General features: G+C 47.7%; 3 protein-coding genes across 10 annotated transcripts; 2 read left to right on the top strand and 1 right to left on the bottom strand.

The window, feature by feature from the left end:
* Positions 1-151: 151 nt before the first annotated feature.
* On the bottom strand, positions 152-5,416 carry LOC311251783 (uncharacterized protein; the record flags this gene model as incomplete). Its single annotated transcript, XM_084344426.1, has 7 exons — positions 152-1,248; positions 1,342-1,416; positions 2,345-2,440; positions 2,646-3,045; positions 3,122-3,652; positions 3,777-4,278; positions 5,292-5,416. 7 exons carry the CDS (start codon positions 5,414-5,416, stop codon positions 365-367), a joined length of 2,613 nt encoding a protein of 870 aa, XP_084200552.1. The 3' UTR covers positions 152-364.
* Positions 4,210-12,827, top strand: LOC311251718 (uncharacterized protein). Of its 7 annotated transcripts, none has more exons than XM_084344326.1 (8): positions 4,210-4,293; positions 6,845-7,049; positions 7,705-7,795; positions 7,880-7,972; positions 8,072-8,164; positions 8,296-8,332; positions 8,596-8,678; positions 11,898-12,827. In XM_084344326.1, exons 2-8 carry the CDS (start codon positions 7,035-7,037, stop codon positions 11,984-11,986), a joined length of 501 nt encoding a protein of 166 aa, XP_084200452.1. In that variant the 5' UTR covers positions 4,210-4,293; positions 6,845-7,034; the 3' UTR covers positions 11,987-12,827. The 7 variants fall into 7 exon arrangements, 6 of the variants coding, with proteins under 6 accessions (XP_084200452.1, XP_084200451.1, XP_084200450.1 ...); XR_014621452.1 differs by lacking the exon at positions 11,898-12,827 and adding exons at positions 8,788-8,980; positions 9,036-11,446 and having other exon boundaries at positions 4,229-7,049; XM_084344325.1 differs by having other exon boundaries at positions 4,229-5,663.
* Positions 12,828-13,221: 394 nt separating this feature from the next.
* Positions 13,222-27,089, top strand: mogat3a (monoacylglycerol O-acyltransferase 3a). Of its 2 annotated transcripts, XM_084344309.1 has the most exons (9): positions 13,225-13,854; positions 18,473-18,651; positions 20,088-20,148; positions 20,486-20,629; positions 21,726-21,856; positions 24,901-24,944; positions 25,044-25,134; positions 25,403-25,511; positions 25,694-27,089. In XM_084344309.1, the coding sequence occupies exons 1-9, from the start codon at positions 13,761-13,763 to the stop codon at positions 25,846-25,848; spliced, it is 1,008 nt and encodes a 335-aa protein (XP_084200435.1). In that variant the 5' UTR covers positions 13,225-13,760; the 3' UTR covers positions 25,849-27,089. The 2 variants fall into 2 exon arrangements, with proteins under 2 accessions (XP_084200436.1, XP_084200435.1); XM_084344310.1 differs by lacking the exons at positions 18,473-18,651; positions 20,088-20,148 and having other exon boundaries at positions 13,222-13,854.
* Positions 27,090-27,982: the final 893 nt, after the last annotated feature.

Raw genomic sequence — 27,982 nt, 5'->3', positions numbered from 1 at the left:
AGCCTGACTTTATATCATCAGGAGGAGATGATGGCTGAGCCTGACTTTATATCATCAGGAGGAGACGATGACTGAGCCTGACTTTATATCATCAGGAGGAGACGATGACTGAGCCTGACTTTATATCATCAGGAGGAGATGACGACTGAGCCTGACTTTATATCATCAGGAGGAGACGATGACTGAGCCTGACTTTATATCATCAGGAGGAGACGACGACTGAGCCTGACTTTATATCATCAGGAGGAGACGATGGCTGAGCCTGACTTTATATCATCAGGAGGAGGAGATGATGATGATGAACTGTTCCTTTAAGGAGCCGCTCTGCTTTCTCAAATAATATAGTCACTAGTAGACGTGTCCATCAGAAGTGGATGTGTCCCGAATGTGGATTGGCTGGCAGTCCTCCTGGCGTTGGGTCCTGGAGCAGGTTCCTGTCTAGCTGCCTGCTGACTGGGAAGTGCTGAGACAAAGACTCGTCAGTCCAGTCTGTTCTGGACAGCAGCTGATCAATGTGAGGCCCCAGGGTCCGGTGTGGAAGTGGGTATTGACTGATGGTGGGGTCCCGCTCCAGCAGAGAGGTTTGATGTGGCACGTCAGGTCCGTAAAGTGTACCTGTCAATAAAGAAGAGTCCCGGTCCAGGGCAGTCTGAAGTCCCTGGGTCTGCTGGTCCATTTGGTACAGCTGCTTCTTATGGACCTGAATGTGGTCCTGGTGGCCCAGTCTAGCATGGCACAGCTGCTTTTTGTGAATCTGAAGGTGGTCCTGGTGGTCCAGCTGGGCCTGGTACTGCTGTTTTTTATTGTTCTGGATGTGGTCCTGGTCATGGGTGTCCATCTGGACTTGATACTGGGGTTTCTTCTTATTCTGGTCATCTTGATCCATCTGACCAGGGTACTGATGTTTCTTCTGGTTGTGGTCCTTGTCCTGTTGGTCCATCTGGGCCTGGTACTGGTGCTGCTGTTTCTTCTGGTTCTGGATTTGATCTTGTTGTTCCTGGTTCTCCTGAAGGTCCATCTGCGCATGGAACTGCTGCTTTTTCTGGCTCTGGATCTGGTTGTGGATCTGGTTCTTGATGTCTTTCCAGTGTCGTCCTCTGAGGACAGGCTCCAGGTCCAGACAGCGCTGACAGACCTCCTTTCCTGGTACAGACTGGAACAGTACATGGACTCCCAGCTGTCTCCAGACTGCCTCCTTCTCTGCAGACGACCACGGGCGACGTCGGACCTTCCTGGGAGCCACAGGGACTGAAAGATAGACACAAACAGGACAGGAAATATTAGACAGACCTCTTCAACAGGTGTCAGGTTTTGATTTCACCTGAATCCAGGAGGACTCACCTGTGACAGGAGTCTGCAGTCTGGACTCTGGTGGAATCATGGAGGTCAATGGTTGGTTACTGGTCTGTGACGGAGCTGTAGACAGACAGACAGACAGACAGGTCAAACAGAATCATCTGCTCCGTCATGAACCCTGAAGGGTTTGGAGTTTAGGGGTTAGGAGTTAGATGTGGGGCAGAAACATGGTCCGCACAGGTACATGATCACAGAAACTTCAAGCTACATCGGATCAGTTTCATGAATCGTCGGTTCTGGACTGCGTCCCCTTTAACGTCAACAAAAACACAGGCTGGTGATATCCCTAACCCGCCTCGACGTTGCTCCCATGCTTTGAATTGTGGCCGGACATTAGGCTAACGTTACTGATGTCCGAGTAGGAGGGATGTTGGAGGGAGGCAGAGATCATCAGCAAACTGGACGAGACTTCTGCCTCACAACAATCACTAATCACGTCAGCCATTCTCACCTGAAGCTAACGTCTGCAGCCATAAACAATATCAGCTGAGCTAATCAACTGAGATCTGAGGAGCTGCTGTCAACTTCTCCGTCCAGCTGTGAGAGAGGTGCAGCAGAGTCAACACATGTTTTATCTTAAAGCTGCCATGTGACAACTATATTACTGTAGATTACAACAAACTTGTCAGACACTGCAGATGAATCAGTGTTTTGTTGTTGTAAAGTTTATGTATTGAAAAATAGAAGCTTTTATTTTGTAGCCTGCTGTAGTCTGACTGTTGGAAGGACTTTCAGAATAAAAGGGGAATTTAGATGATGAAAAGCAGCCGTGTGCAGTGATATAGGTCATGAGGATAAACACTGAGATGCATCGAGAATCACTGACAGCTGAATCTTAATCAAGTCAAGTCGTGAGGCCGGTGAAGATTCACAGCTCTAGTACTTGTGTGGACGATGTTTGTGTCCTAATGACTGAAAGTCAGAGTCTGGTTTATGATGAGTAGCTACTGTTGGGACTTGGAGGTCAGAGGTCAGGATCAGGACTCACCCTCTGGTCTTGGATCAGACTGCTCTGGACTCAGCTCTTTACACTCATTCTCACATATTGACTGGACTGATTGTTTCTTCAGCTTAGCTCCTCCTGCTGGAGAAAAGAAAACATAACACGATTCAACAAAACAATCAGTGATGAAGTTCAAGTGCAACAAGACCTGAACCTGGCAGAGACCAGAGTCACAGAAATGTTCAAACTCTGGTCCCTAACCAGACAAGACTACCCCTGACCCAGGTGTCAGTTATGTCGGGGTTGACTCAGGCGTCACCTGTGTCGGGGTCGACTCAGGCATTACCTGTGTCGGGGTCGGGGTTCAGCAGCCCCAGGTTGTCCCACTCCCTCCCCAGCAGGTGGTAGAAGTCGGTGGTCTTGGCTGCAGCCTCCCAGTCTCCGTCCTGCAGACTCTCTCCAATGGCGATCTCACAAACCGTCTTAAGGGTCGTCTTTACCGCCAGCGGAGGGCGGCTCCACCGGTATCCGGATGCCTTCCTGGCAGCGGCCAGCACTAGGCTGAGGCAGCCCGGAGCCAGAAGGTCGTGCAGGGTTTGAACGCTCGAGTCCAGAGATTTAGCAGCCAGGAGGAACCTGCCGAGCTCCCGCAGCTTCTGACTGACATAGTCGTACCTCCTTTGGCTGCCGTCCTGATTCTCCATTAACTTGTTTCCAAATTTACATATCAGCCAATCAGATTTGACCTGGACAGAGAGGAAGAGGGGTGTTTACACAAAGACAGGTAAAGAGACAGACAGGTATATAGACGGGTGTTCGGACCTGGTGTGAGACGTGGTCCTGGTTCATCCGGTGCAGGACTTCACTGCAGCTCTCAGATGCTCCACTGGAAATCGGGAGGAGACGGGACGCTGCAGCTTGGACCCTGGTGCGCTTCCTGGGCCGGTCTGTGCCAGGGTCAGAGGTCGTGTGCTGATCCACTCCAGGATCACAAGTAACGGGCCGTTTGGTCCCAGTCTCAGAGGCCCCGGTCTGGTCTGTTGTGGTCGTGTCTCCTGAGGGCTCAGACTGCGTGACCTCTGTAGTCTTGGAGGTCCGGTTGTCCAGTGGATCCAACTTACTTTCTGAGTCAGCTGTCGTGTCCTTCACCGGGTCAGAGGTCTTCTCTGCCGTGGAGGTTGAGTCTTTAGAGGAGTCAGAGGTCATCTTCTTACGACAGGACGCCTGATGTTTCCACAGGTCAGCACGAAGAAAGAACCCGAGGCAGAGCGGGCAGGGCAGGTAGTTCCTCGCATCGACTTCCTCTGAGGGCTGACGCCACGGGACGATCTCACCATTACCCTGTCTGATCACCTGAGAGACAGACAGGTGGAGAGGGGGAGACAGACAGGTGGTTGGTTACACTGGAAGTCAGACTTCAGTGCTGTGCAGACAGACAGGTGAACAGACAGACAGGTGAATAGACAGATAAACACACCTCAATGTTGTGCAGGTAGTTGCCCCTGCAGCGCAGGTGCTCCAGCAGCACGTGGCGTTGTTTCGAGCCCGTCGGCAGCACGCTAGCGGCGGCCACTTCCTGTTGGTCAGCGTGTTTCCTCAGCAGGTGGCGAGCAATCTTTACCTGCGGCCGCCGACAGAACACGCAGTAATGTTTCTTATCCCACCGCCGCTTCCCGTCGCTCCACGTCCTCTTCACCGTCACGCCTTCCTTCTTGTCATCCTGCCCCCGTCTCTTCTCCTTTTGACCACGCCTCTTCTCACCTGCGCCCCGCCTCTTCTCCACAGGGCCCCGCCTCTTCCCTCTCTGGACTCTCCTACCAAAGGTGGCGGCAGCTCGGCGGCGGGGACGGCGGCCAGCGGGCTTCGTTAGCTCTTCATCAGGAGAGGTTTGGTCTGAGGCGTGGACCTCTGTCTTGTTCGCCATGACGACCTCACTGTGGTCCTCTGCGGTAACAGCGGTCTCCACGGTAACAGAGCACCTGATGATCAAGCAGGTAAACTTCAACACGATGCAGGCAGGTGTGATTTCAGGACACACTTGGATTGTTTTTGTTTAGAAACCAGTGTGAAGAATTTAAAAACCTGATGCTGCACAAACAGCTGCAGTCTGACTTCATTTAAAACACACTGAAAACATGCTAATAAATGCTAATGCTAAAACTCATCAAAGACTTAATCGATCGATCTGCATCAGACTGTTTACAATCAATACAGAGTCAGGCTGTGACATCACATGCTACATCACACAGCGCCACTCCAGACTCCATACAAATATCCGGCAATTTAAAGTTTATCAACTTTTCGGAGGTAGACTTTGACGTTGTAGAAACATTTCCAACAGGTTTCATAAATATTAGGTTGTTACTTTAAATTCGGGATGAGTCACATTCATAAACAGTCACCTGGGCACTAACAGATTACTGCTGAGTCTCATGTGAGTCTCCTGCAGCCTCGTACCGGACACGGCGGTGGACTGAAACCAGCCGGTTTAAAGAGCACAGATTCACTCATGTTGTCCGGCTCATAGTTGGTCTGTAAGCCGAATTAATTAAAAGAAACACAACATCAGCAGAGTCTTCAGTCGTGTTCCGGACTCAATGATGAGCCAACAAACTCTAAAACAGCCGTTTTTAGAGGAGTCTGGCGCTCCCATCCCCTCCATAGTTTTGTGTCTGCGTGTGTTCAGCCTGACTGTCACTAACTGATCGATGTGTGAACGTATTGATCAGAGCTGACGGACACTTCCTGGAGGTCGGACAGCTGAGGAGGGCGTGTCCGATAATGGAAGCCTATTTACCTTCAGACTAAAGGCTAACAGCTAGCGGGAGAGAAGCTAACCGCAGCAGCAGCAGCACCGCTGTTAGCATGTTAGGAGCTAACGTATGGCTAGCTAACGTGCTGTGCTAATAAACATGAGTGTGTCTGAACCGAGCAGCCGCAGACAGACAGACTATGACAGAAGATAAACTTCACAGGTCTGAAGTGTCCTCACCTGCTAACAGCTCCAAACTCCCTCCTCCTTCTTCTTCTTCTTCTTCTGATCTGAGTGACTGCGGCCGGAAACACGCGCCGTCTGACGGTGGCGCCCCCTGCCGCCTCCGAGTGGAACAGATTCATGTTACACATGAAATAACACTCGTGTGTAAAGTGGTTAATAAGTTGATTATTGTGTTGACAGACTGATACAGATAGAAATCCTCCTCAGACAGATCGATCAATATCCTGATCAATAAGTGACGGATGTGATGTCAGTGATGGTTCGACCGCTGAGCAGCGGCGTGACGTCTGAACATTTTTTAACCTGTAGCAGAGCCACGCCCCCCTGACTCCTCCTCAGCTCACCTGCTGGAACCTGTTTCTTCAGGTATGTTTAGATGTTGAGTGCACAAAGAGGAACATCAGTATCAGTGTGAGTCACGATCAGTGAGAGTTACCTGTCAGCCAATCAGATCGCCTCTGTGACAGCGTCCTGTTAACTGACCTGTACGATACTGACAGTCATCAGAAACCACATCACGCTGCAGCTGTTTGGACTCAGCTGTGACTTAATGATCTGCTCTGTCTAATAAACATCTAATCAGCTGAATGTTGATCTAATGATCATGTCCTCGTCCTCTGGAACAGCCTCCAGCTGACCTCAGACTGTCTCTGCTGACGCCTTTAAATCTAAACTCCAGACGGAAGTCTTTCACTTCACTTTAATTAAAGCTTATTGAAGCAGTGCGGCTGTGATTTTGGGCTGCATAAAGAAAATTTATTTGATTAGTCTGTGTTTCAGCTGTGCCCCAGGAGGGACAGGTGGACAGGTAGAGACAGGTAGATACAGTGATGTCATCACACCTGAAACATGCTGCGCCTGCATACACAGCACTGATCTCCAGATATCACACAGATGGTTTCACACAGGTACGTGACTTCCTGTCTGCAGCATCGTCACAATAAAGACATGTCCGTCCATTATATGAGGACAGAACACACAGGTGGACTCACCTGGACAAAGATCATAGGACCTGTTCAGTTTACCTGTGAGTCGATGTCAAGACAGCTGCAGACGAACAAAACAACAAGCTCCAACACAACAGAAAACAACAATCACTTCATGTGCAAAATGGTTATTTGTGATCAGCATGATTCAATATGTGATCACATGTGGATCCATGCTGATCATGTGGATCCATGCTGATCACATGTGAATCAATATGTTGCAGCTGTTTAAATCGATGAATCATTTTGTTTTATGTGATATAAGTTGAGTGTCACTGAGATTTAACTTAACTTTAATTAAAACTCAGGTACGTCCTCACCTGTCGCTGTGTGTGTGTCTGTGTGTCTATGTGTGTGTGTGTTTGTGTGTGTGTGTGTGTGTGTGTGTGTGTCTGCCTGCTGAACAGACTTGTTGTTGCTTCATGAGGTTCAGTTATAAAACATCTGTAACTCTCTGATCCTGATGAATGAATGAATGTGAGGAGAACAGCTCACCTGTGCAGCCTCACCTGGACCGACCATCCGTTAATTATGTGTGTTTACTTCCTGTCACACCTGCAGCGTGAAGGCTGTCAGCACTTCCTGTCCACACCGTCACCATGGAAACACAGACACAAATAAGAGGTGTGTTTGATGGCGTCAGGGGGCGGGGCTAACAGGGATCACCTGTGGAGGAGGGAGCAGCTCGTTGATAAGAACTCCTGCTGTCAGCGCAGTGTGCCACTTGGATCGGTGTTACCGTGACGACATCATGGACAGACTGCAGGTGAGTGCTGACAGGTGACCGTTTGTTTCACTAACACCAGAAATATTGAATAGATTCTGTGAGCTGGTTCTGAGTCTGTGAGCTGGTTCTGAGTCTGTGAGCCCGTTCTGAGTCTGTGAGCTGGGTCTGAGTCTGTGAGCCGGTTCTGAGTCTGTGAGCTGGGTCTGAGTCTGTGAGCCGGTTCTGAGTCTGTGAGCTGGTTCTGAGTCTGTGAACCCGTTCTGAGTCTGTGAGCTGGTTCTGAGTCTGTGAGCTGGGTCTGAGTCTGTGAGCCGGTTCTGAGTCTCTGTGGTAGTCTTTTGTTTTCACAGGTGTAAATCCTGTCTCAAAGGTTTTGTTAGACCTGATCCAGGTGTAGCAGGTCTGAGCTCGGTGGTTTTCAGTGTGGACCTGGTCTGATGTGGTCTCTGACCTCACCAGCTGATCAGTTTATGAGTTTATGAGACATGAAAGACGCCTGAAGGCAGCAGGTAGTCTGGTGCTGCAGGTGTGTGTGTGTGTGTGGTTGTGTGTGTGTGTGTGTGTGTGTGTGTGTGGAGGGGCGGGGCCTCCTCAGGTATGCAGGTGACAGGTTGCTGCAGGGTTTCAGCAGAATGCTGTTACTAGGAGACAGAACCAGCAGCTTTAACATGGACATGGTTCTGTCTGATTCCAGGTGAGCATGCTGTGTCTGCTGCTGAAGATGACCTTTGACCCCGTCGCTGCACAGCTGCTGCAGATGCTCAGGTGTCCGACATGTGACGAAGGTAACTGACCAATCACAGTGCAGATGATCCGGATGATCCGGATGACACCTGGTGCCTGTCTCTGACTTCCTGTCTGCTCCTCAGGTTACTTTGTGAGGACGAACTGCTCTGAGGTGACGGTGGACAATGAAGTGAGGTTTGAAGGAGTCCAGTGTAGTCTGTGCACTAGCTGCTCAGGTAAACATACCTGCACACCTGCCTGTGTTTAAAGCTCACCTGGTTCTACACACCTCGTGTCGTCTTCAGACTGATAACTGATTGATCTGTGTGCTGCAGCTGCTGATCAGGTCACTCTGGTCAACTGTTCCACGTTCGCCGACTCGCTGTGCGGAACCGTCACCTGGACAACGACTCCGACTGGTGATCCAGGTAACCTCACCTGACTGCAGCTTGTTTACTTCTTCCACCATGAGACCAATTAGACTCAACAAGTTCTCAGACGAAGGTCTTGGCTGTCTGATAACTCTTCCTCTTCTTCCTCCTCCTCCTCCTCCTCACAGTCTCTGCTCCTGAAGTGTGGATCGTCCTCACTGTGATGTAAGAATCATTCACCTTTAATCAGACATCTTTGTTAGAAAAGACCAACAGCCAATCAGAGCAGCAGAACCTGTGATGTAGCGCTGAGTGACAGATGGAATGTTAGCTTGTTAGCTCTCAGTGAGTCCTACGACTAGCTTAAGATGCTACGTCCAGACAGGACAGGCGGGGAGTCACCAGCTAACACGGTCACTCTTGGTGCTCTTAACGAGTCGACTCACCTGCAGGTCTCTGATGAAACATGTTTGTTTGTGTCTCTGCAGACTTCTGTCTTTGTTCCTGGTTCTGCTGCTCAGTCTGTTCCTCACCCTGCTGTCCTGCAGACACCGACACAACAAACCCAGAGGTAACAAGCCCCTCCCATGGGACACCAGGCCCTCCCTCTATATAACACCCACCCTCTCATGTGTAAGACTCCGCCTCTCCTGTAACACACCTTGTCATTGTGTCTGCAGCTCTGGATCCTCTGTGACTGAAGCAGGTCTGATTAAATCCAGAATGAGTTTCTGTCCACATTGACGCCTCTGAGGCTGTCAGACCTGATCCAGCTCTCCAGTAGACCACGAGGGTGGTAGGACTGTAGTCCTCGCCACGTGAAGTCCAGGTACAGGCCAGGTGAAGTCTAGGTAAAGTCCAGGTGAAGTCCAGGTAAAGTCCAGGTACAGGCCAGGTGAAGTCCAGGTACAGGCCAGATATAGTCCAGGTACAGGCCAGGTGAAGTCCAGGTACAGGCCAGATATAGTCCAGGCACAGGTTAGGTGAAGTCCAGGTAAAGTCCAGGTACAGGCCAGGTACAGGCCAGGTGAAGTCCAGGTACAGGCTAGGTGAAGTCCAGGTAAAGTCCAGGTACAGGTCAGATATAGTGCAGGCACAGGTTAGGTGAAGTCCAGGTACAGGCCAGGTAAAGTCCAGGTACAGGCCAGGTAAAGTCCGGCTAGGTGAAGTCCAGGTACAGGCTAGGTGAAGTCCAGGTACAGGCCAGGTGAAGTTCAGGTACAGGACAGATGTAGTCCAGGTGTAGTCCAGGTACAGGCTAGGTGAATACCAGGTACTGGCCAGATGTAGTCCAGGTGAAGTCCAGATGTAGTCCAGGTACAGGCTAGGTGAAGTCCAGGTACAGGCCAGGTGTAGTCAGGTGTAGTCCAGGTACAGGCTAGGTGTAGTCAGGTGTAGTCCAGGTACAGGCTAGGTGTAGTAGGTGTAGTCCAGATCTAGTCCAGATCTAGTTCAGGTGTAGTCCAGATGTAGTCCAGGTGTAGTCCGAGTTAGTCCAGATCTAGTTCAGGTGTAGTCCATATCTAGACCAGGTATAGCCCAGGTGTAGTCCAGGTGTAGTCCATATCTAGTTCAGATCTAGTCCAGGTGTAGTCCAGGTATAGACCAGGTGTAGTCCAGGTGTAGTCCATTTCTAATCCAGGTGTAGTTCAGGTGTAGTCCAGTATATTATAATTCTTCCCCCTGTTGTGAGCCAATCAGATTGAAGAGCAGCCCCTCACCTGTATGTAACAGAACAACATGACATCACTTCCTGTGGAGAGAACTCATGCTGCATTCCAGTTACATGGGAGACTCGCCCGAGTTGGAAAGTGGGAAATCTCGCAGCTGTCTCGCGACATTTCACCGAGGTAGGCCCCCTGTTGGTCTGAGTATCCACTGTCCGACTCGGTGCTCCTGAGAGTACACCGAGGAGAGCGAGGGTAGACAAACGACGTGACAAACAAAGATGGCTGCGCCCATAATTGATGTATTTTCTTTGTATTTGTACCACGTTGGTCGTTTTAATGTCGATTTTAAATGCTCTTACACACTTGATTACATTGCTGCCTTAATCCGGTCACCAGTTATGCACTACACGGTCTCGCTGTGCCTGCAATACAATGTAAAGTTTTGTTTTCGAGCTGGTTTGCTAAAGAGGCTAATGTAGCTAACAATAACAAAACAATGACTAGCCTGTTACTGCCCTGATGGCGTCCATGATCTTCCGACTTGTCGTGTAGCGATGACAAACAGGACGCTAAAAGTGCTACGAGCCAGGAAATGACGTCACGTTCTCACGTAAGAGCAACTCGGGCGAGTGGTCTCCATGTAACTGGAACGCAGCATCAGAGGTTTTGTAGTTTTTAGTTTGACAGGATGTCTCACTCTGCTGGTGGACGGAGGTACTGCACACTCTCAGGATCACTTGATAAACCAGCTGGATGACTCTCAGTCCACATCAGAGTCCAGGACCTGATCCAGAGGTGACATGAGACCAGCAGAGAAACACATCCTGTCAGAGGCTGTTTCAAAATAAAAGTCTTGTATATGAAATAAAAGAAGGCCTCTGGTTCAGTGTCAGCTCACTCAGATCTGAAGAACAGTTCAGACTGTCTCCCCTGGTTCATGGACTGATGAAGACCAGGTGGAGTTCAGGTGGATGGCAGTCAGGTGGTCTGTGGCTCACTCTTCATCACCACTCTTCTTCATCACTCTTCATCATCACTCTTCATCACTCTGATTTCAGATCAGCTGAAGAATCACAACATGGTGATGATCACTGAGGTTTAAGAGTGGCGGCCATTTTGTTATCAGATTTATTCAGAGGGGGGTCAGTGATGGTGGACTGTGATTGGTTGAATTGAACCCTGATGTTAGGGGGGGCGGAGTTATGGTCATGAGTCCTCTCAGCTGATTGAGAGTCAGTTACTGTTGGACTTTAATCAAACAGGAAGTCCATGACAGAGACTGTTGGTTCTGTCTGGACTCCAGAATCAGTGGATCCTACATTTCCCATGATGCACCTGACTCTGACAGAACTACAAAGGGTTGAAATCAGTGGAATGGACCTTTAGTTTGACCTGAGTGAGTCTGAGTGAGCTGCATGTTGTTCTGTTTGTCATGTGTGAGCACATCATTATTGTTTGTGTTATTGTTTATGTGTTATTCTTGTTTGTTGTTCTTGTTTATGTTGTTATTGTTTATGTTATTGTTGTTTATGTTCCGTATGTATTCATGTTGTTTATGTTTATGTGACTGCAGCAGACTGTTGTTCTCTAAATAAAGATCTGTTGCTTCAATCTTCAGACTCTGGTTCCTCTCTGTCTGGATCAATCAGTGGAGTGTGTGTGTGTGTGTGTGTGTACTTATATTCTCAGTGTTGCTCCTTTGAGGTTCTGATGTGATCTTTGATTTTAACCATCATTGATCATAAGTCGATCAGTTAGTTATTGATCAGTCAGAGGGATGTGCCCGGCTGACTGAGGAAACACTGATCATAACTTTACACCTGAAAGTTGTTTATAATAATTATTATCATATTTCACCACAAGAGCAAGTTCAAGACTGGTTTAATGTTTCTGACAACATGGATCAGTAGTTCAATTAAATATCATCATCTGTTAAATAAATAAAATGTGCCTCATGTTTAATTTCTGGGGGTAGAGCAGGTGACCAGCGATCGGAAGGTCGCTGGTTCGAATCCCGGCTCCCCTGGGCGGAACTGAGCTACATGTCAAAGCATCCCTGAGCAAGATACTGAACCCCAAATTTGCTCCTGATGCGCAGTTGTCACCTTGTGTGCCATCAGAGGGCCCTGCGATGAGCTGGCGTCTCGTCCAGGGGTGTACCCTGCCCTTCGCCCATTGGAAACGGGGATTGGCTCCAGTAACCCCCTGAAAGCAGCAACATCCCGCGACCCTCACGGATCAGCGGCAGAAAATGAGATGAGATGTTTAATTTCTACATTTAGGCTTTAATCCAGCAGCTGTCTCCAGTGTGTTGTTGTTGTTGATACCAAGAATTAAAATATCTTTAATGTTCAGAAAGGATCAGAGTTAATAACTGAGACCCATGGACTGATGTGGACCTGAGGCCTGTGGACTGATGTGGACCTGATGTCTGTGGACTGATGTGGACCTGAGGCCCGTGGACTGATGTGGACCTGAGACCCGTGGACCTGAGGCCCGTGGACTGATGTGGACCTGAGACCTCCTCAGGTTTACACAGTGTATATTATGGACGTGGTCTTGGACACAGTCTGTTTGATGGTTAATATAAATGTCTCGTGACTCGTGCGGACTTCAGTCCTGCCTGACAACAGCTGCTCCTCCCACCGTCCCTGCTGCCGTTTCACGTATTAATGCTTACTGCGCATGCGTCGGGTCGCTGCCGCCGGTCTCCCTGCAGTAGCTCGTTATGCGTCGTCACACACATTAGAGCACGCGGAGGCGGACTGCCTTCAGTCCGTAACGCTCTCATTGCTTTGAAGTGAAAACTGATCGAAGTGATCGATCAGAATCGATTCTGACTGCAGCCTGAAGCTAGACCGCACCGAGCCGCTCTGACACAACCAGTCTCTGCTGGGTTCACCTGAGCCAGGTGGAGGGGGCGGAGTCAGGATCACCGTATCAAACGCAACCATGGCAATGGACAGGAAGCAACAGAAACCACACACACACACACACACACACACACACATCGTGTTACCATGGTGATGTTATGATCACAGACACTGAAATTAGAACTGATCGATTTGATTGACATTTGATGACGTCACGAAGAGAAAAGTTCAGTTTCTGTTTGAAAAGTTTAAAATATTAAAAAATGAAATGATAAAACCGCTGACTCAACATTTCTTATTATTGTTTATGTTAAATGATGATAATAATAATAATAATAATAATAATAATGTGATGTTTTGAAGTTTTGCCTCCTGCAGTCTGAACTTTATTTTAGTCAAACTTTATTAATTAAAGAAACTTTATTGACATGAAGTTTAACAACAATGTTGCCAAAGCATCAAAACACAACTTGTCCAAACACTCGGACAGAACACAACAAACAACAACACAAACACCAAGATTGATTTACATTAATAATATATACAGTGTGTGTGTGTGTCTGTCTGTCTGTGTGTTTGTTGTGTTGTCTTTTGGTTGCCATGATTGTTTGTGTCTTCCTGTTTGGATGGTCAGTGTTATTGTTTGTTTGTTTGTTTGTTTGTCTGTTTGTTTATTTCAATCACTTCATTTACTTTCAACATCGTCGTTCCAACAGCGTGCACGCGCCTGACTCCAGGCTCGCCCCCGACATGTTTCGTCATCTGATTGGCCGAGAGGATTACACCCAGGAGGGCGGGTCCAGTACGCACGCGCAGTAGAGTCGTGTGTGGGAGCGTGTTTGTGAAGTTTGAGAGGAGTCGCGTGAGACTGAGGAGAGATTTAAATAAAGTTTAAACTTTATTAACGCAGACAGACAGACTGCTGGAGGACCCACCGACACACAGAGAGACAGGCAGGCAGACAGACAGGCAGGCAGGCAGGAGCAGACAGACAGACAGGAGCAGGCAGACAGGCAGCAGGAGCAGACAAACGGAGAACCTCAGACTCCCAGGGTGAGACACCGGGAAGTCGCAGCGCTCCAAGCCGGGTCAAGGAGCGCGACCGCCGACATGAAGGTCGAGTTCGCCCCGCTGAACATCCCGCTGCGGAGGAGGCTGCAGACCGCCGCCGTCCTGCAGTGGGTCTTCTCCTTCCTGGGGCTAGGTAACCTGTCTGTCTCTGTACCTGTCTGTCTCTACCTGTCTGTCTCTACCTGTCTGTCTCTGTACCTGTCTGTCTCTGTGGTAACCTGTCTGTCTCTGTACCTGTCTGTCTCTACCTGTCTGTCTCTACCTGTCTGTCTCTGTACCTGTCTGTCTCTGTGGTAACCTGTCTGTCTCTGTACCTGTCTGTCTCTACCTGTCTGTCTCTACCTGTCTGTCTCTGTACCTGTCTGTCTCTGTGGTAACCTGTCTGTCTCTATACCTGTCTGTCTCTGTGGTAACCTGTCTGTCTCTGTACCTGTCTGTCTCTGTACCTGTCTGTCTCTACCTGTCTGTCCCTACCTGTCTGTCTCTACCTGTCTGTCTCTGTACCTGTCTGTCTCTGTGGTAACCTGTCTGTCTCTATACCTGTCTGTCTCTGTGGTAACCTGTCTGTCTCTGTACCTGTCTGTCTCTCCACCTGTCTGTCTCTACCTGTCTGTCCCTACCTGTCTGTCTCTACCTGTCTGTCTCTATACCTGTCTGTCTCTGTACCTGTCTGTCTCTCCACCTGTCTGTCTCTATACCTGTCTGTCTCTGTACCTGTCTGTCTCTCCACCTGTCTGTCTCTGTGGTAACCTGTCTGTCTCTATTCCTGTCTGTCTCTGTGGTAACCTGTCTGTCTCTATACCTGTCTGTCCCTACCTGTCTGTCTCTACCTGTCTGTCTCTGTACCTGTCTGTCTCTCCACCTGTCTGTCTCTGTACCTGTCTGTCTCTCCACCTGTCTGTCTCTGTGGTAACCTGTCTGTCTCTATACCTGTCTGTCTCTGTACCTGTCTGTCTCTCCACCTGTCTGTCTCTATACCTGTCTGTCTCTCCACCTGTCTGTCTCTGTGGTAACCTGTCTGTCTCTATACCTGTCTGTCTCTGTGGTAACCTGTCTGTCTCTATACCTGTCTGTCCCTACCTGTCTGTCTCTACCTGTCTGTCTCTGTACCTGTCTGTCTCTCCACCTGTCTGTTTCTACCTGTCTGTCCCTACCTGTCTGTCTCTACCTGTCTGTCCCTACCTGTCTGTTTCTACCTGTCTGTCCCTACCTGTCTGTCTCTACCTGTCTGTCCCTACCTGTCTGTCTCTGTACCTGTCTGTTTCTACCTGTCTGTCCCTACCTGTCTGTCTCTACCTGTCTGTCCCTCTACCTGTCTGTCCCTACCTGTCTGTCCCTCTACCTGTCTGTCCCTACCTGTCTGTCTCTACCTGTCTGTCTCTCTGATGACCTGTCTGTCTCTACCTGTCTGTCTCTATACCTGTCTGTCCCTGTACCTGTCTGTCTCTACCTGTCTGTCTCTACCTGTCTGTCTCTGTACCTGTCTGTCTCTCTGATGACCTGTCTGTCTCTCTGGTAACCTGTCTGTCTCTCTGATGACCTGTCTGTCTCTGTACCTGTCTGTCTCTCTGGTAACCTGTCTGTCTCTCTGATGACCTGTCTGTCTCTCTGGTAACCTGTCTGTCTCTCTGATGATCTGTCTGTCTCTCAGTGCTGTCTGTCTCTCTGGTAACCTGTCTGTCTCTGTGGTGACCTGTCTGTCTCTCTGGTAACCTGTCTGTCTCTCTGATGACCTGTCTGTCTCTCAGTGCTGTCTGTCTCTCTGGTAACCTGTCTGTCTCTCTGATGACCTGTCTGTCTCTGTGGTGACCTGTCTGTCTCTATACCTGTCTGTCTCTGTGGTGACCTGTCTGTCTCTCTGGTAACCTGTCTGTCTCTCTGATGACCTGTCTGTCTCTCTGGTAACCTGTCTGTCTCTCTGATGACCTGTCTGTCTTTGTGGTGACCTGTCTGTCTCTATACCTGTCTGTCTCTGTGGTGACCTGTCTGTCTCTGTGATAACCTGTCTGTCTCTCTGATGACCTGTCTGTCTCTCTGGTAACCTGTCTGTCTCTCTGATGACCTGTCTGTCTCTCTGGTAACCTGTCTGTCTCTCTGATGACCTGTCTGTCTCTCTGGTAACCTGTCTGTCTCTCTGATGACCTGTCTGTCTCTGTGGTAACCGTTCTGTCTCTCCGATGACTTGTCTGTCTATCTGATGACCTGTCTGTCTCTGTGGTGACCTGTCTGTCTCTCTGATGACCTGTCTGTCTCTCTGATGACCTGTCTGTCTCTCAGTGCTGTCTGTCTCTCTGGTGACCTGTCTGTCTCTCAGTGCTGTCTGTCTCTGTGGTGACCTGTCTGTCTCTCAGTGCTGTCTGTCTCTGTGGTGACCTGTCTGTCTCTCTGGTAACCTGTCTGTCTCTCAGTGCTGTCTGTCTCTCTGGTGACCTGTCTGTCTCTCTGATGACCTGTCTGTCTCTCAGTGCTGTCTGTCTCTCTGGTGACCTGTCTGTCTCTCAGTGCTGTCTGTCTCTGTGGTGACCTGTCTGTCTCTGTGGTGACCTGTCTGTCTCTCAGTGCTGTCTGTCTCTGTGGTGACCTGTCTGTCTCTCTGGTAACCTGTCTGTCTCTGTACCTGTCTGTCTCTGTACCTGTCTGTCTCTACCTGTCTGTCCCTACCTGTCTGTCTCTACCTGTCTGTCTCTGTACCTGTCTGTCTCTCCACCTGTCTGTCTCTATACCTGTCTGTCTCTGTACCTGTCTGTCTCTCCACCTGTCTGTCTCTGTGGTAACCTGTCTGTCTCTATTCCTGTCTGTCTCTGTGGTAACCTGTCTGTCTCTATACCTGTCTGTCCCTACCTGTCTGTCTCTACCTGTCTGTCTCTGTACCTGTCTGTCTCTCCACCTGTCTGTCTCTATACCTGTCTGTCTCTGTACCTGTCTGTCTCTCCACCTGTCTGTCTCTGTGGTAACCTGTCTGTCTCTATACCTGTCTGTCTCTGTACCTGTCTGTCTCTCCACCTGTCTGTCTCTATACCTGTCTGTCTCTCCACCTGTCTGTCTCTGTGGTAACCTGTCTGTCTCTATACCTGTCTGTCTCTGTGGTAACCTGTCTGTCTCTATACCTGTCTGTCCCTACCTGTCTGTCTCTACCTGTCTGTCTCTGTACCTGTCTGTCTCTCCACCTGTCTGTTTCTACCTGTCTGTCCCTACCTGTCTGTTTCTACCTGTCTGTCCCTACCTGTCTGTCTCTACCTGTCTGTCCCTACCTGTCTGTCTCTGTACCTGTCTGTTTCTACCTGTCTGTCCCTACCTGTCTGTCTCTACCTGTCTGTCCCTCTACCTGTCTGTCCCTACCTGTCTGTCCCTCTACCTGTCTGTCCCTACCTGTCTGTCTCTACCTGTCTGTCTCTCTGATGACCTGTCTGTCTCTACCTGTCTGTCCCTACCTGTCTGTCTCTACCTGTCTGTCTCTATACCTGTCTGTCCCTGTACCTGTCTGTCTCTACCTGTCTGTCTCTACCTGTCTGTCTCTGTACCTGTCTGTCTCTCTGATGACCTGTCTGTCTCTCTGATGACCTGTCTGTCTCTGTACCTGTCTGTCTCTCTGGTAACCTGTCTGTCTCTCTGATGACCTGTCTGTCTCTCTGGTAACCTGTCTGTCTCTCTGATGATCTGTCTGTCTCTCAGTGCTGTCTGTCTCTCTGGTAACCTGTCTGTCTCTGTGGTGACCTGTCTGTCTCTCTGGTAACCTGTCTGTCTCTCTGATGACCTGTCTGTCTCTCAGTGCTGTCTGTCTCTCTGGTAACCTGTCTGTCTCTCTGATGACCTGTCTGTCTCTGTGGTGACCTGTCTGTCTCTATACCTGTCTGTCTCTGTGGTGACCTGTCTGTCTCTCTGGTAGCCTGTCTGTCTCTCTGATGACCTGTCTGTCTCTCTGGTAACCTGTCTGTCTCTCTGATGACCTGTCTGTCTCTGTGGTGACCTGTCTGTCTCTATACCTGTCTGTCTCTGTGGTGACCTGTCTGTCTCTGTGATAACCTGTCTGTCTCTCTGATGACCTGTCTGTCTCTCTGGTAACCTGTCTGTCTCTCTGATGACCTGTCTGTCTCTCTGGTAACCTGTCTGTCTCTCTGATGACCTGTCTGTCTCTCAGTGCTGTCTGTCTCTCTGATGACCTGTCTGTCTCTCTGGTAACCTGTCTGTCTCTCTGATGACCTGTCTGTCTCTGTGGTAACCGTTCTGTCTCTCCGATGACTTGTCTGTCTATCTGATGACCTGTCTGTCTCTGTGGTGACCTGTCTGTCTCTCTGATGACCTGTCTGTCTCTCAGTGCTGTCTGTCTCTCTGGTGACCTGTCTGTCTCTCTGATGACCTGTCTGTCTCTCAGTGCTGTCTGTCTCTCTGGTGACCTGTCTGTCTCTCAGTGCTGTCTGTCTCTGTGGTGACCTGTCTGTCTCTGTGGTGACCTGTCTGTCTCTCAGTGCTGTCTGTCTCTGTGGTGACCTGTCTGTCTCTCTGGTAACCTGTCTGTCTCTCAGTGCTGTCTGTCTCTCTGGTGACCTGTCTGTCTCTCTGATGACCTGTCTGTCTCTCAGTGCTGTCTGTCTCTCTGGTGACCTGTCTGTCTCTCAGTGCTGTCTGTCTCTGTGGTGACCTGTCTGTCTCTGTGGTGACCTGTCTGTCTCTCAGTGCTGTCTGTCTCTGTGGTGACCTGTCTGTCTCTCTGGTAACCTGTCTGTCTCTCTGATGACCTGTCTGTCTCTCAGCTCAGTGCTGTCTTGCTGCCTTCGTCCTCCTGGCTCTCTCTGATTGGTGGATGCTGGCCCTGCTCTATGCTGGTTGGCTGTGGTTGGACTGGGACACGCCCACCAGCGGGGGTCGGAGGTCACAGTGTCTCCGGACCTGGAGGGTGTGGGACTACTTCAGGGACTACTTCCCCCTGACGGTCAGCCGCAGCATATTGATCCCAGCCACCAGTCTGATCACTGATGATTGATGATTGATCACTGATGATTGATCACTGATGATCCATCACTGATGATCGATTACTGATGATCGATTACTGATGATCGATGACTGATGATCGATCACTGGTTATTGATCACTGATGATCGATCACTGATGATCGATTACTGATGATCGATCACTGATGGTCGATCACTGATGATCGATCACTGATGGTCGATCACTGATGGTTGATCACTGATGATCGATCACTGATGATCGGTCACTGATGATCGGTCACTGATGATCGATCACTGATGATCGATTACTGATGATTGATCACTGATGATTGATCACTGATGATCGGTCACTGATGATCGATCACTGATGATCGATTACTGATGATTGATCACTGGTTATTGATGATTGATTATTGATGATTGATCACTGATGATCGATCACTGATGATCGATCACTGATGATCGATTACTGATGATCGATTACTGATGATCGATCACTGGTTATTGATCACTGGTTATTGATCACTGATGATCGATCACTGATGATCGATTACTGATGATCGATCACTGATGGTCGATCACTGATGATCGATCACTGATGGTCGATCACTGATGGTTGATCACTGATGATCGATCACTGATGATCGGTCACTGATGATCGGTCACTGATGATCGATCACTGATGATCGATTACTGATGATCGATCACTGATGATTGATCACTGATGATCGGTCACTGATGATCGATCACTGATGATCGATTACTGATGATTGATCACTGGTTATTGATGATTGATTATTGATGATTGATCACTGATGATCGATCACTGATGATCGATCACTGATGATCGATTACTAATGATCGATTACTGGTTATTGATCACTGATGATCGATTACTGATGATTGATCACTGATGATTGATCACTGATGATCGATCACTGATGATTGATCACTGATGATCGATTACTGATGATTGATCACTGGTTATTGATGATTGATTATTGATGATTGATCACTGATGATTGATCACTGATGATCGATTACTGATGATTGATCACTGATGATTGATCACTGATGATCGATCACTGATGATCGGTCACTGATGATTGATCACTGATGATCGATTACTGATGATTGATCACTGATGATTGATCACTGATGATCGATCACTGATGATCGGTCACTGATGATTGATCACTGATGATCGATTACTGATGATTGATCACTGGTTATTGATGATTGATAATTGATTATTGATGATTGATCACTGATGATTGATCACTGATGATCGATCACTGATGATCGATTACTGATGATTGACCACTGGTTATTGATGATTGATTATTGATGATTGATCACTGATGATTGATTATTGATGATTGATCACTGATGATTGATTATTGATCTGTGTCTGCAGCTGGTTAAAACTTTCGATCTGGATCCAAAGAAAAACTACATCTTCGGATTTCATCCACACGGTGAAAAACACACCTGTCCGTCTGTCCACCTGTCTGTCTGTCCACCTGTCTGTCTGTCTGTGTGACCTGTCTGTCTGTCGATCTGTCTGTCTCTCAGGTGTGCTGGTAGCTGTGTGACCTGTCTGTCTGTCCACCTGTCTGTCTCTCAGGTGTGCTGGTAGCTGTGTGACCTGTCTGTCTGTCCACCTGTCTGTCTCTCAGGTGTGCTGGTAGCTGTGTGACCTGTCTGTCTGTCCACCTGTCTGTCTGTCGACCTGTCTGTCTGTCCACCCGTCTGTCTCTCAGGTGTGCTGGTAGCTGTGTGACCTGTCTGTCTGTCCACCTGTCTGTCTCTCAGGTGTGCTGGTAGCGGGGGGGTTTGGGAACTTCTGCACGGAGGCGACAGGTTTCTCTCGGCTGTTTCCTGGACTCACGTCTCACCTGCTGATGCTGCCGTTCTGGTTCAGAGTGCCGCTCTTCAGAGACTACATCATGTGTGGAGGTACACCTGTCTGTCTGTTCACACCTGGTGTCCCCGTCCTGAGTAATCTGATTACAGTGTCCAGCTCTCAGTCCGTCTGAGTGACCAGCTGTGGTGTGATGTCACTTCCTGCTCGTCCATCACTGAGACAAACAGACTCCATGTTTCTGCTCAAAGACAGAAAGAAGTTCATGGAGAACATTTGCTGAATTTACAAGAAGGAACAAATCAGTGAGAATCAGTCAGAGACAGAGTTTCACACAGTTTATAAAGTGTCTCCAGCTCAAGTTCAGGTTACTTTGTTGGTACCCAGAGGGAGATGTTGTTTGCAGCAGAGTCCTCATACACTCATATGAGAAAAACATAGAGGCACATATCTCACATCATCCAACTGAGGACAGTGGACATTTAAAAAATGGCACATTAAATAGTTCTTACAGGTCCAGATCATGCTAAGATATTGAAATGAACTAAAACACTAATAGTAAAAAGACAATAAAACAAAATGAATCGGTAAAAAGTAAATAAAATAAAAACAGCAATAAATAATCACCTGTGCAAAATATCGCTGACTTATTCCTCAGTGTGGCTGCAGGGACAAAACTGTCTCTGTGTCTCCGCTCAGAGTGCAGAGATGGGAACTGTCATTTAAAATTGAACCACATATGAGCTGTAGCTGTTGTATACAAGGTCTCCACGTTGAGCTGTGGCTCACCAACCAGCCTGCTGGACCACTTTACTATAAACTAGTGTCTGTTTCAACAACTCTTAAATCACTACATTATTGAATGGAGTCTGGTGCTAACGGTCAAACTGCTGACTGTTGACACCAGACTGCAGGACCTCACGGAGGTCTCCCTCTGTCACAGTTTCTACATCAGCTCTGAGTCAACACTGTTACAGGTCAGTGCAGGAGGAGGCACAGAGCTGCTCTCTGATTGGCTGTCTGAGCCTGGTCACATGATGTCAGCTGTTCAGAGCTGTTGCCATCGATCAGTTTCATCAGACAGAGTTCACTGTGTCACAACTTCCTGTCTGGGTTCCTGTTTTCTCCTCAGAGTGAGACCTCTGTGCTCTGTCTGTCTGTCTGTCTGTCTCTCACCTGTCTGTGTGTCAGGCCTGGTGTCCAGCTCTAAGTCCAGCCTGTCTTACCTGGTCAGTCGTCCTGAAGGAGGTAACGTGGCTGTGATCGCGGTGGGCGGAGCTCCAGAGGCTCTGGACGCTCGTCCAGGAGCTCTGACTCTCCAGGTGCAGTAGTTTGTTTGTTTGTGACTCAGACTGAACTTGTAGGATAGAATAGAATAGAATAGATATACTTTATTGATCCCAAGCTAGGAAATTAAAGGAATAGTTCACCCCAAAACAAAATTCAGTCATCATCGACTCCCCCTCCTGCTGATGAAACGTCCAGTGTAGTTTTTCTTCCTCAAAGTGCAGCTGGAGATCTGCGGGGTACATATACATCCATATAATGGCCGCAGATTGTGACCGAGAGAAAAGGTCCATAAAACTCCACAAAAACGTTGTAATATTCCTCCATACTGCTCGTCCGCTGCAATCCAAGTGTCCTGAAGTGGCGACATCAGAGTTTACTCCAAACAACGTCATTCAGTACATTTTTACAGCCTGAACAGTCACTATGCTATGTTTGCATGGAGGCACACTCCGCGTTCACGCGAGTCTCCCTCGCAGCCGATTGCACTACGGAAGCCGCGCCGGACAAGATGAACGAGACTTGCGATAGATACACACCGGTATTTACATCCTGCTGTGAGTTTCAAAGTTTCAAATCACTAGTGCAGCAGATCCCTCTTGTGTTTGTGTGTCGCTCGGTCGCTCAAAGCAGGAAGTAAATACCGGTGTGTATCTATCGCAAGTCTCGTTCATCTTGTCCGGCGCAGCTTCCGTAGTGCAATCGGCTGCGAGGGAGACTCGCGGACCGGACTTCTCATCGGCAGGAGGGGGAGTCCATGATGACTGAATGTTGTTTTAGAGTGAACTCTTCCTTTAAGGTGTAGCAGCAGCGTTACACACAGAGAGAGGAATGACAACACAATGAAGTAAAATGAACAACCTAGACATATTAACATAGCAATATACAATGTAATATAAAAAATGTATATATATAAAAATATGTATAAAATGTATAAATGAGCAGTATTAATGTTGATGTAAACACAAGCAGTATTAATTGTAGTGCAAAATAAAATATAAGGTGCAGAACAGTGTTTGTTTGTTTGTTTGTGACAAAGACTGACTTTGTGTTTGTTTGTTTGTGACTCAGACTGAACTTGTGTCTGTCTGTTTGTTTGTTTGTGACAAAGACTGACTTTGTGTTTGTTTGTGACTCAGACTGAACTTGTCTGTCTGTTTGTTTGTTTGTTTGTTTGTTTGTTTGTTTGTGACAAAGACTGACTTTGTGTTTGTTTGTGACTCAGACTGAACTTGTCTGTCTGTTTGTTTGTTTGTTTGTTTGTGACTCAGACTGAACTTGTGTCTGTCTGTTTGTTTGTTTGTTTGTTTGTGACTCAGACTGAACTTGTGTCTGTCTGTTTGTTTGTTTGTGACTCAGACTGAACTTGTGTCTGTCTGTTTGTTTGTTTGTGACAAAGACTGACTTTGTGTTTGTTTGTTTGTGACACAGACTGAACTTGTGTTTGTTTGTTTGTGACTCAGACTGAACTTGTGTCTGTCTGTTTGTTTGTTTGTTTGTTTGTTTGTGACACAGACTGAACTTGTGTTTGTTTATTTGTGACATACTGAACATGTGTTTGTTTGTTTTGTTTGTTTGTTTGTGACAAAGACTGACTTTGTGTCTGTTTGTTTGTGACACAGACTGAACATGTGTTTGTTTGTGACAAAGACTGAACTTATGTCTGTTTCTCCAGTGTTGTCCAGCAGTGTTGATGTAAACACAAGCAGTATTAATTGTAGTGCAAAATAAAATATAAGGTGCAGAACAGTGTTTGTTTGTTTGTGACAAAGACTGACTTTGTGTTTGTTAGTTTGTGACTCAGACTGAACTTGTGTCTGTCTGTTTGTTTGTTTGTGACAAAGACTGACTTTGTGTTTGTTTGTGACTCAGACTGAACTTGTCTGTCTGTTTGTTTGTTTGTTTGTTTGTTTGTGACTCAGACTGAACTTGTGTCTGTCTGTTTGTTTGTTTGTTTGTTTGTGACTCAGACTGAACTTGTGTCTGTCTGTTTGTTTGTTTGTGACTCAGACTGAACTTGTGTCTGTCTGTTTGTTTGTTTGTTTGTTTGTGACTCAGACTGAACTTGTGTCTGTCTGTTTGTTTGTTTGTGACTCAGACTGAACTTGTGTCTGTCTGTTTGTTTGTTTGTGACAAAGACTGACTTTGTGTTTGTTTGTTTGTGACACAGACTGAACTTGTGTTTGTTTGTTTGTTTGTTTGTGACTCAGACTGAACTTGTGTCTGTCTGTTTGTTTGTTTGTTTGTTTGTGACACAGACTGAACTTGTGTTTGTTTATTTGTGACATACTGAACATGTGTTTGTTTGTTTTGTTTGTTTGTTTGTGACAAAGACTGACTTTGTGTCTGTTTGTTTGTGACACAGACTGAACATGTGTTTGTTTGTGACAAAGACTGAACTTATGTCTGTTTCTCCAGTGTTGTCCAGCAGTGTTGATGTAAACACAAGCAGTATTAATGTTGATGTAAACACAAGCAGTATTAATTGTTGTGCAAAATAAAATATAAGGTGCAGAACAGTGTTTGTTTGTTTGTGACAAAGACTGACTTTGTGTTTGTTAGTTTGTGACTCAGACTGAACTTGTGTCTGTCTGTTTGTTTGTTTGTGACAAAGACTGACTTTGTGTTTGTTTGTGACTCAGACTGAACTTGTCTGTCTGTTTGTTTGTTTGTTTGTTTGTGACTCAGACTGAACTTGTGTCTGTCTGTTTGTTTGTTTGTTTGTGACTCAGACTGAACTTGTGTCTGTCTGTTTGTTTGTTTGTGACTCAGACTGAACTTGTGTCTGTCTGTTTGTTTGTTTGTTTGTTTGTTTGTTTGTGACTCAGACTGAACTTGTGTTTGTTTGTTTGTTTGTTTGTGACTCAGACTGAACTTGTGTCTGTCTGTTTGTTTGTTTGTTTGTTTGTGACACAGACTGAACTTGTGTTTGTTTATTTGTGACATACTGAACATGTGTTTGTTTGTTTTGTTTGTTTGTTTGTGACAAAGACTGACTTTGTGTCTGTTTGTTTGTGACACAGACTGAACATGTGTTTGTTTGTGACAAAGACTGAACTTATGTCTGTTTCTCCTTCAGGTCCGAAACAGGAAGGGCTTCATCAAACTGGCTCTGAAACACGGGTGGGTGGAGCTCATTGGGGGGGTGGTGAAGGTACTAGTCAGCCACTGACCCTGTGTGTGTGTGTGTGTGTGTGTGTGTGTGTGTGTGTGTGTGTGCAGAGCTCAGCTGGTTCCCGTCTTCTCTTTTGGAGAAAACGAGCTGTTTGATCAGATGGAGAACCCGAGTGGATCTCCTCTGAGGAGGCTGCAGGTACAGACCACACCCACCGGTTCACCTGTCTGCCTGCCTGCCTGTCTGTCTGCCTGCCTGCCTGTCTGCCTGCCTGTCTGCCTGCCTGTCTGTCTGTTTACCACACTGACATGTTTGACTCCTCACTTTAGCTCGTGAGCTAACATTAGCTTGTGGCTAGCTTCAGAGGTTAGCTTCAGAGCACATTCAGTTGTTTGCGTTAGCTCTGCCGCTAACATGTTAATGATGACTGCTGACATCAGTGTGTGATGTCATCGTGTGTCCACAGAACCAGCTGCAGAGCATCATGGGAGTAGCGATGCCTCTGTTTCATGCCAGAGGAGTTTTCCAGTACAGCTTCGGACTGATACCGTACAGGAAGCCCATCAACACCGTCGGTACGGCCGCAACGTTCACCCAGCATTCACCCAACGTTGTTCTAATGTTACTCCAGTGTTTTCTATATTAAAGCAGTCGGGAGATGATGTCAGTTCCTCTGTGTGTGTCTGGAGATGCTGGTGTGTTAGCGTCAGTTAGCATCAGTTAGCATCAGAGCTAACCTCTCTCTCTGTGTTGTCAGTGGGGAAGCCCATCTCAGTGGTCCAGACTCACAGTCCGAGCAGCGAGGACATCCAGAGTCTTCATCACGTTTACCTGCAGAGTCTGACTGAACTGTTCGAGCAGCACAAACACAAATACGGCCTGGAGGAGCACCAGCACCTCACCTTCATCTGACAGGAACATCACCTGCACCTGTCCCTCAGCCGTCCCTCAGCCGTCCCTCACCTGTCCCTCAGCCGTCCTTCACCTGCCCCTCAGCCGTCCCTCACCTGCCCCTCAGCCGTCCCTCACCTGTCCCTCACCTGTCCTTCACCTGTCCCTCAGCCGTCCTTCACCTGTCCCTCAGCCGTCCCTCAGCCGTCCTTCACCTGTCCTTCACCTGTCCCTCAGCCGTCCTTCACCTGTCCCTCAGCCGTCCCTCACCTGTCCTTCACCTGTCCCTCAGCCGTCCTTCACCTGTCCCTCAGCCGTCCCTCAGCCGTCCTTCACCTGTCCCTCAGCCGTCCCTCACCTGTCCCTCAACCGTCCTTCACCTGTCCCTCAGCCGTCCCTCAGCCGTCCCTCACCTGTCCCTCACCTGTCCCTCAGCTGTCCCTCAGCCGTCCCTCAGCCGTCCCTCAGCCGTCCTTCACCTGTCCCTCACCTGTCCCTCAGCTGTCCCTCAGCCGTCCCTCACCTGTCCCTCAGCCGTCCCTCACCTGTCCCTCACCTGTCCCTCAGCTGTCCCTCAGCCGTCCCTCACCTGTCCTTCAGCCGTCCCTCAGCCGTCCCTCAGCTGTCCCTCACCTGTCCCTCAGCCGTCCCTCACCTGTCCCTCAGCCGTCCCTCAGCTCACCTGTTCATAAACACCTGACCATCATGTATTTCTGGTGATGTCACTGGGTTTCCATTGGTTCCGATGGAGCCCACGGGTTTGTTCAGGTGTTGCTAAAAGTGTTAGAAGGAACCACTGATTTGCATACGGGATGCTAACACTGCTAGCAGCACTCAGTGACTTGACTGAAGAATGCTAACACTGCATTCAAAATCCATTGGTTGGTCTGATGAATGCTAACAGTGCTAGCTGGGCCAATACATTTAGATGGGGAATGCTAACATAGCTGAATGTTTACAGCAAATAATGCTAACAGTGTTAGCAGGGTCCATTGGTTTGACTGAAGAATGCTAACAGTGTTAGCAGGATCCATTGGTTTGACTGAAGAATGCTAACAGTGTTAGCAGGATCCATTGGTTTGACTGAAGAATGCTAACAGTGTTAGCAGGGTCCATAGATTTAAATGGGACAGAATGCTAACAGAGTTTTGATGATGTGATGTAAACATGAGTGTTTGTTCTGTCTGTGCCATAAAGTGACATCACATGATGATGTCACAGATGTTGTGACATCACAGTGACATTAAAAGATCCAGAGGAGATGGTGCAGTGTGATTGGTTGGTTGTGACATCACAGATAAGCTCGCTGTGAGTGGCTGCAGTGCAGCCGACCGACCAGCAGAGGTCGCCGCGTTAAAACAGCTCGTTGGTTCAGTGAAGTTCTGATGATCAGATTCTGTTTCATCCTCTTAACTCCAAACTCATCTAATGTAACTAAGTGCATTTACTCAAGTACTCTTAAGGATTACTTAAGAGTACTTGAGTACTTAAGGATTACTTACTCAAGGATTTTTAAAGGTACTTGTACTTTACTGGAGTATTTCCATTTTCTGCAACTTTACACTTCCACTCCGCTACATTTATCTGATTACTTTAGTTACTTTACTGATTACATGCTCGTTTACTTTTACTACTTTTCATTGTAATGTACTCGTAACATCAGAGACTTTACTCAAGTATGCGTGTCGGTACTTTTCACAACACAAGCATTCAACATCAACACGTCTGGAGATTCGTGGCTTTCACTGGACAGGAAGGTAATCTGAAAAGTAACTAGTAACTAAAGCTGTCAGACGGTTTCTGTTTCCACCGATGGAATGTAACTAAGTACATTTATTACATAACGTTTTGAGGTACTTGTACTTTACTTGAGTATTTCCAGTTACTTTATTCTTCCACTCCACTACATTTTTCTGATACCTTTAGTTACTAGTTACTTTACAGATTACATGCTGCATCATTTATAAATGAATGGATTTTATGATCAGTCAGATAAATCATTGATTGTGATAATCAGCTGTAAATATATTGATCAGTTACTTTACTGATACTTTGATACTTGAGTACTTTAACACCAAATACACTTTTACTCAAGTATGACTCTGCAGTACTTTATGAACAATAACCATCAGTTCACTTTAAATTTACCGACATG

The sequence above is a fragment of the Pagrus pagrus genome (assembly GCF_965226575.1).
Source record: "Pagrus pagrus genome assembly, chromosome: 22".
NCBI lineage: Eukaryota > Metazoa > Chordata > Actinopteri > Spariformes > Sparidae > Pagrus > Pagrus pagrus.
Note: the sequence above shows the minus strand (reverse complement) of the source record. Positions and strands in the feature narration are given on the sequence as shown.

Excerpts from the sequence above, each read along its gene's own strand:
- LOC311251718 (XM_084344326.1), top strand. Across the intron at positions 7,973-8,071 it reads TCTGTGCACTAGCTGCTCAG|CTGCTGATCAGGTCACTCTG; the intron begins GTAAACATACCT and ends TGTGTGCTGCAG. Across the intron at positions 8,333-8,595 it reads TGGATCGTCCTCACTGTGAT|ACTTCTGTCTTTGTTCCTGG; the intron begins GTAAGAATCATT and ends GTGTCTCTGCAG.
- mogat3a (XM_084344309.1), top strand. The coding sequence starts at position 13,761 with ATGAAGGTCGAGTTCGCCCCGCTGAACATCCCGCTGCGGAGGAGGCTG. Across the intron at positions 21,857-24,900 it reads CAGGAGCTCTGACTCTCCAG|GTCCGAAACAGGAAGGGCTT; the intron begins GTGCAGTAGTTT and ends TTTCTCCTTCAG. Across the intron at positions 24,945-25,043 it reads AAACTGGCTCTGAAACACGG|AGCTCAGCTGGTTCCCGTCT; the intron begins GTGGGTGGAGCT and ends GTGTGTGTGCAG.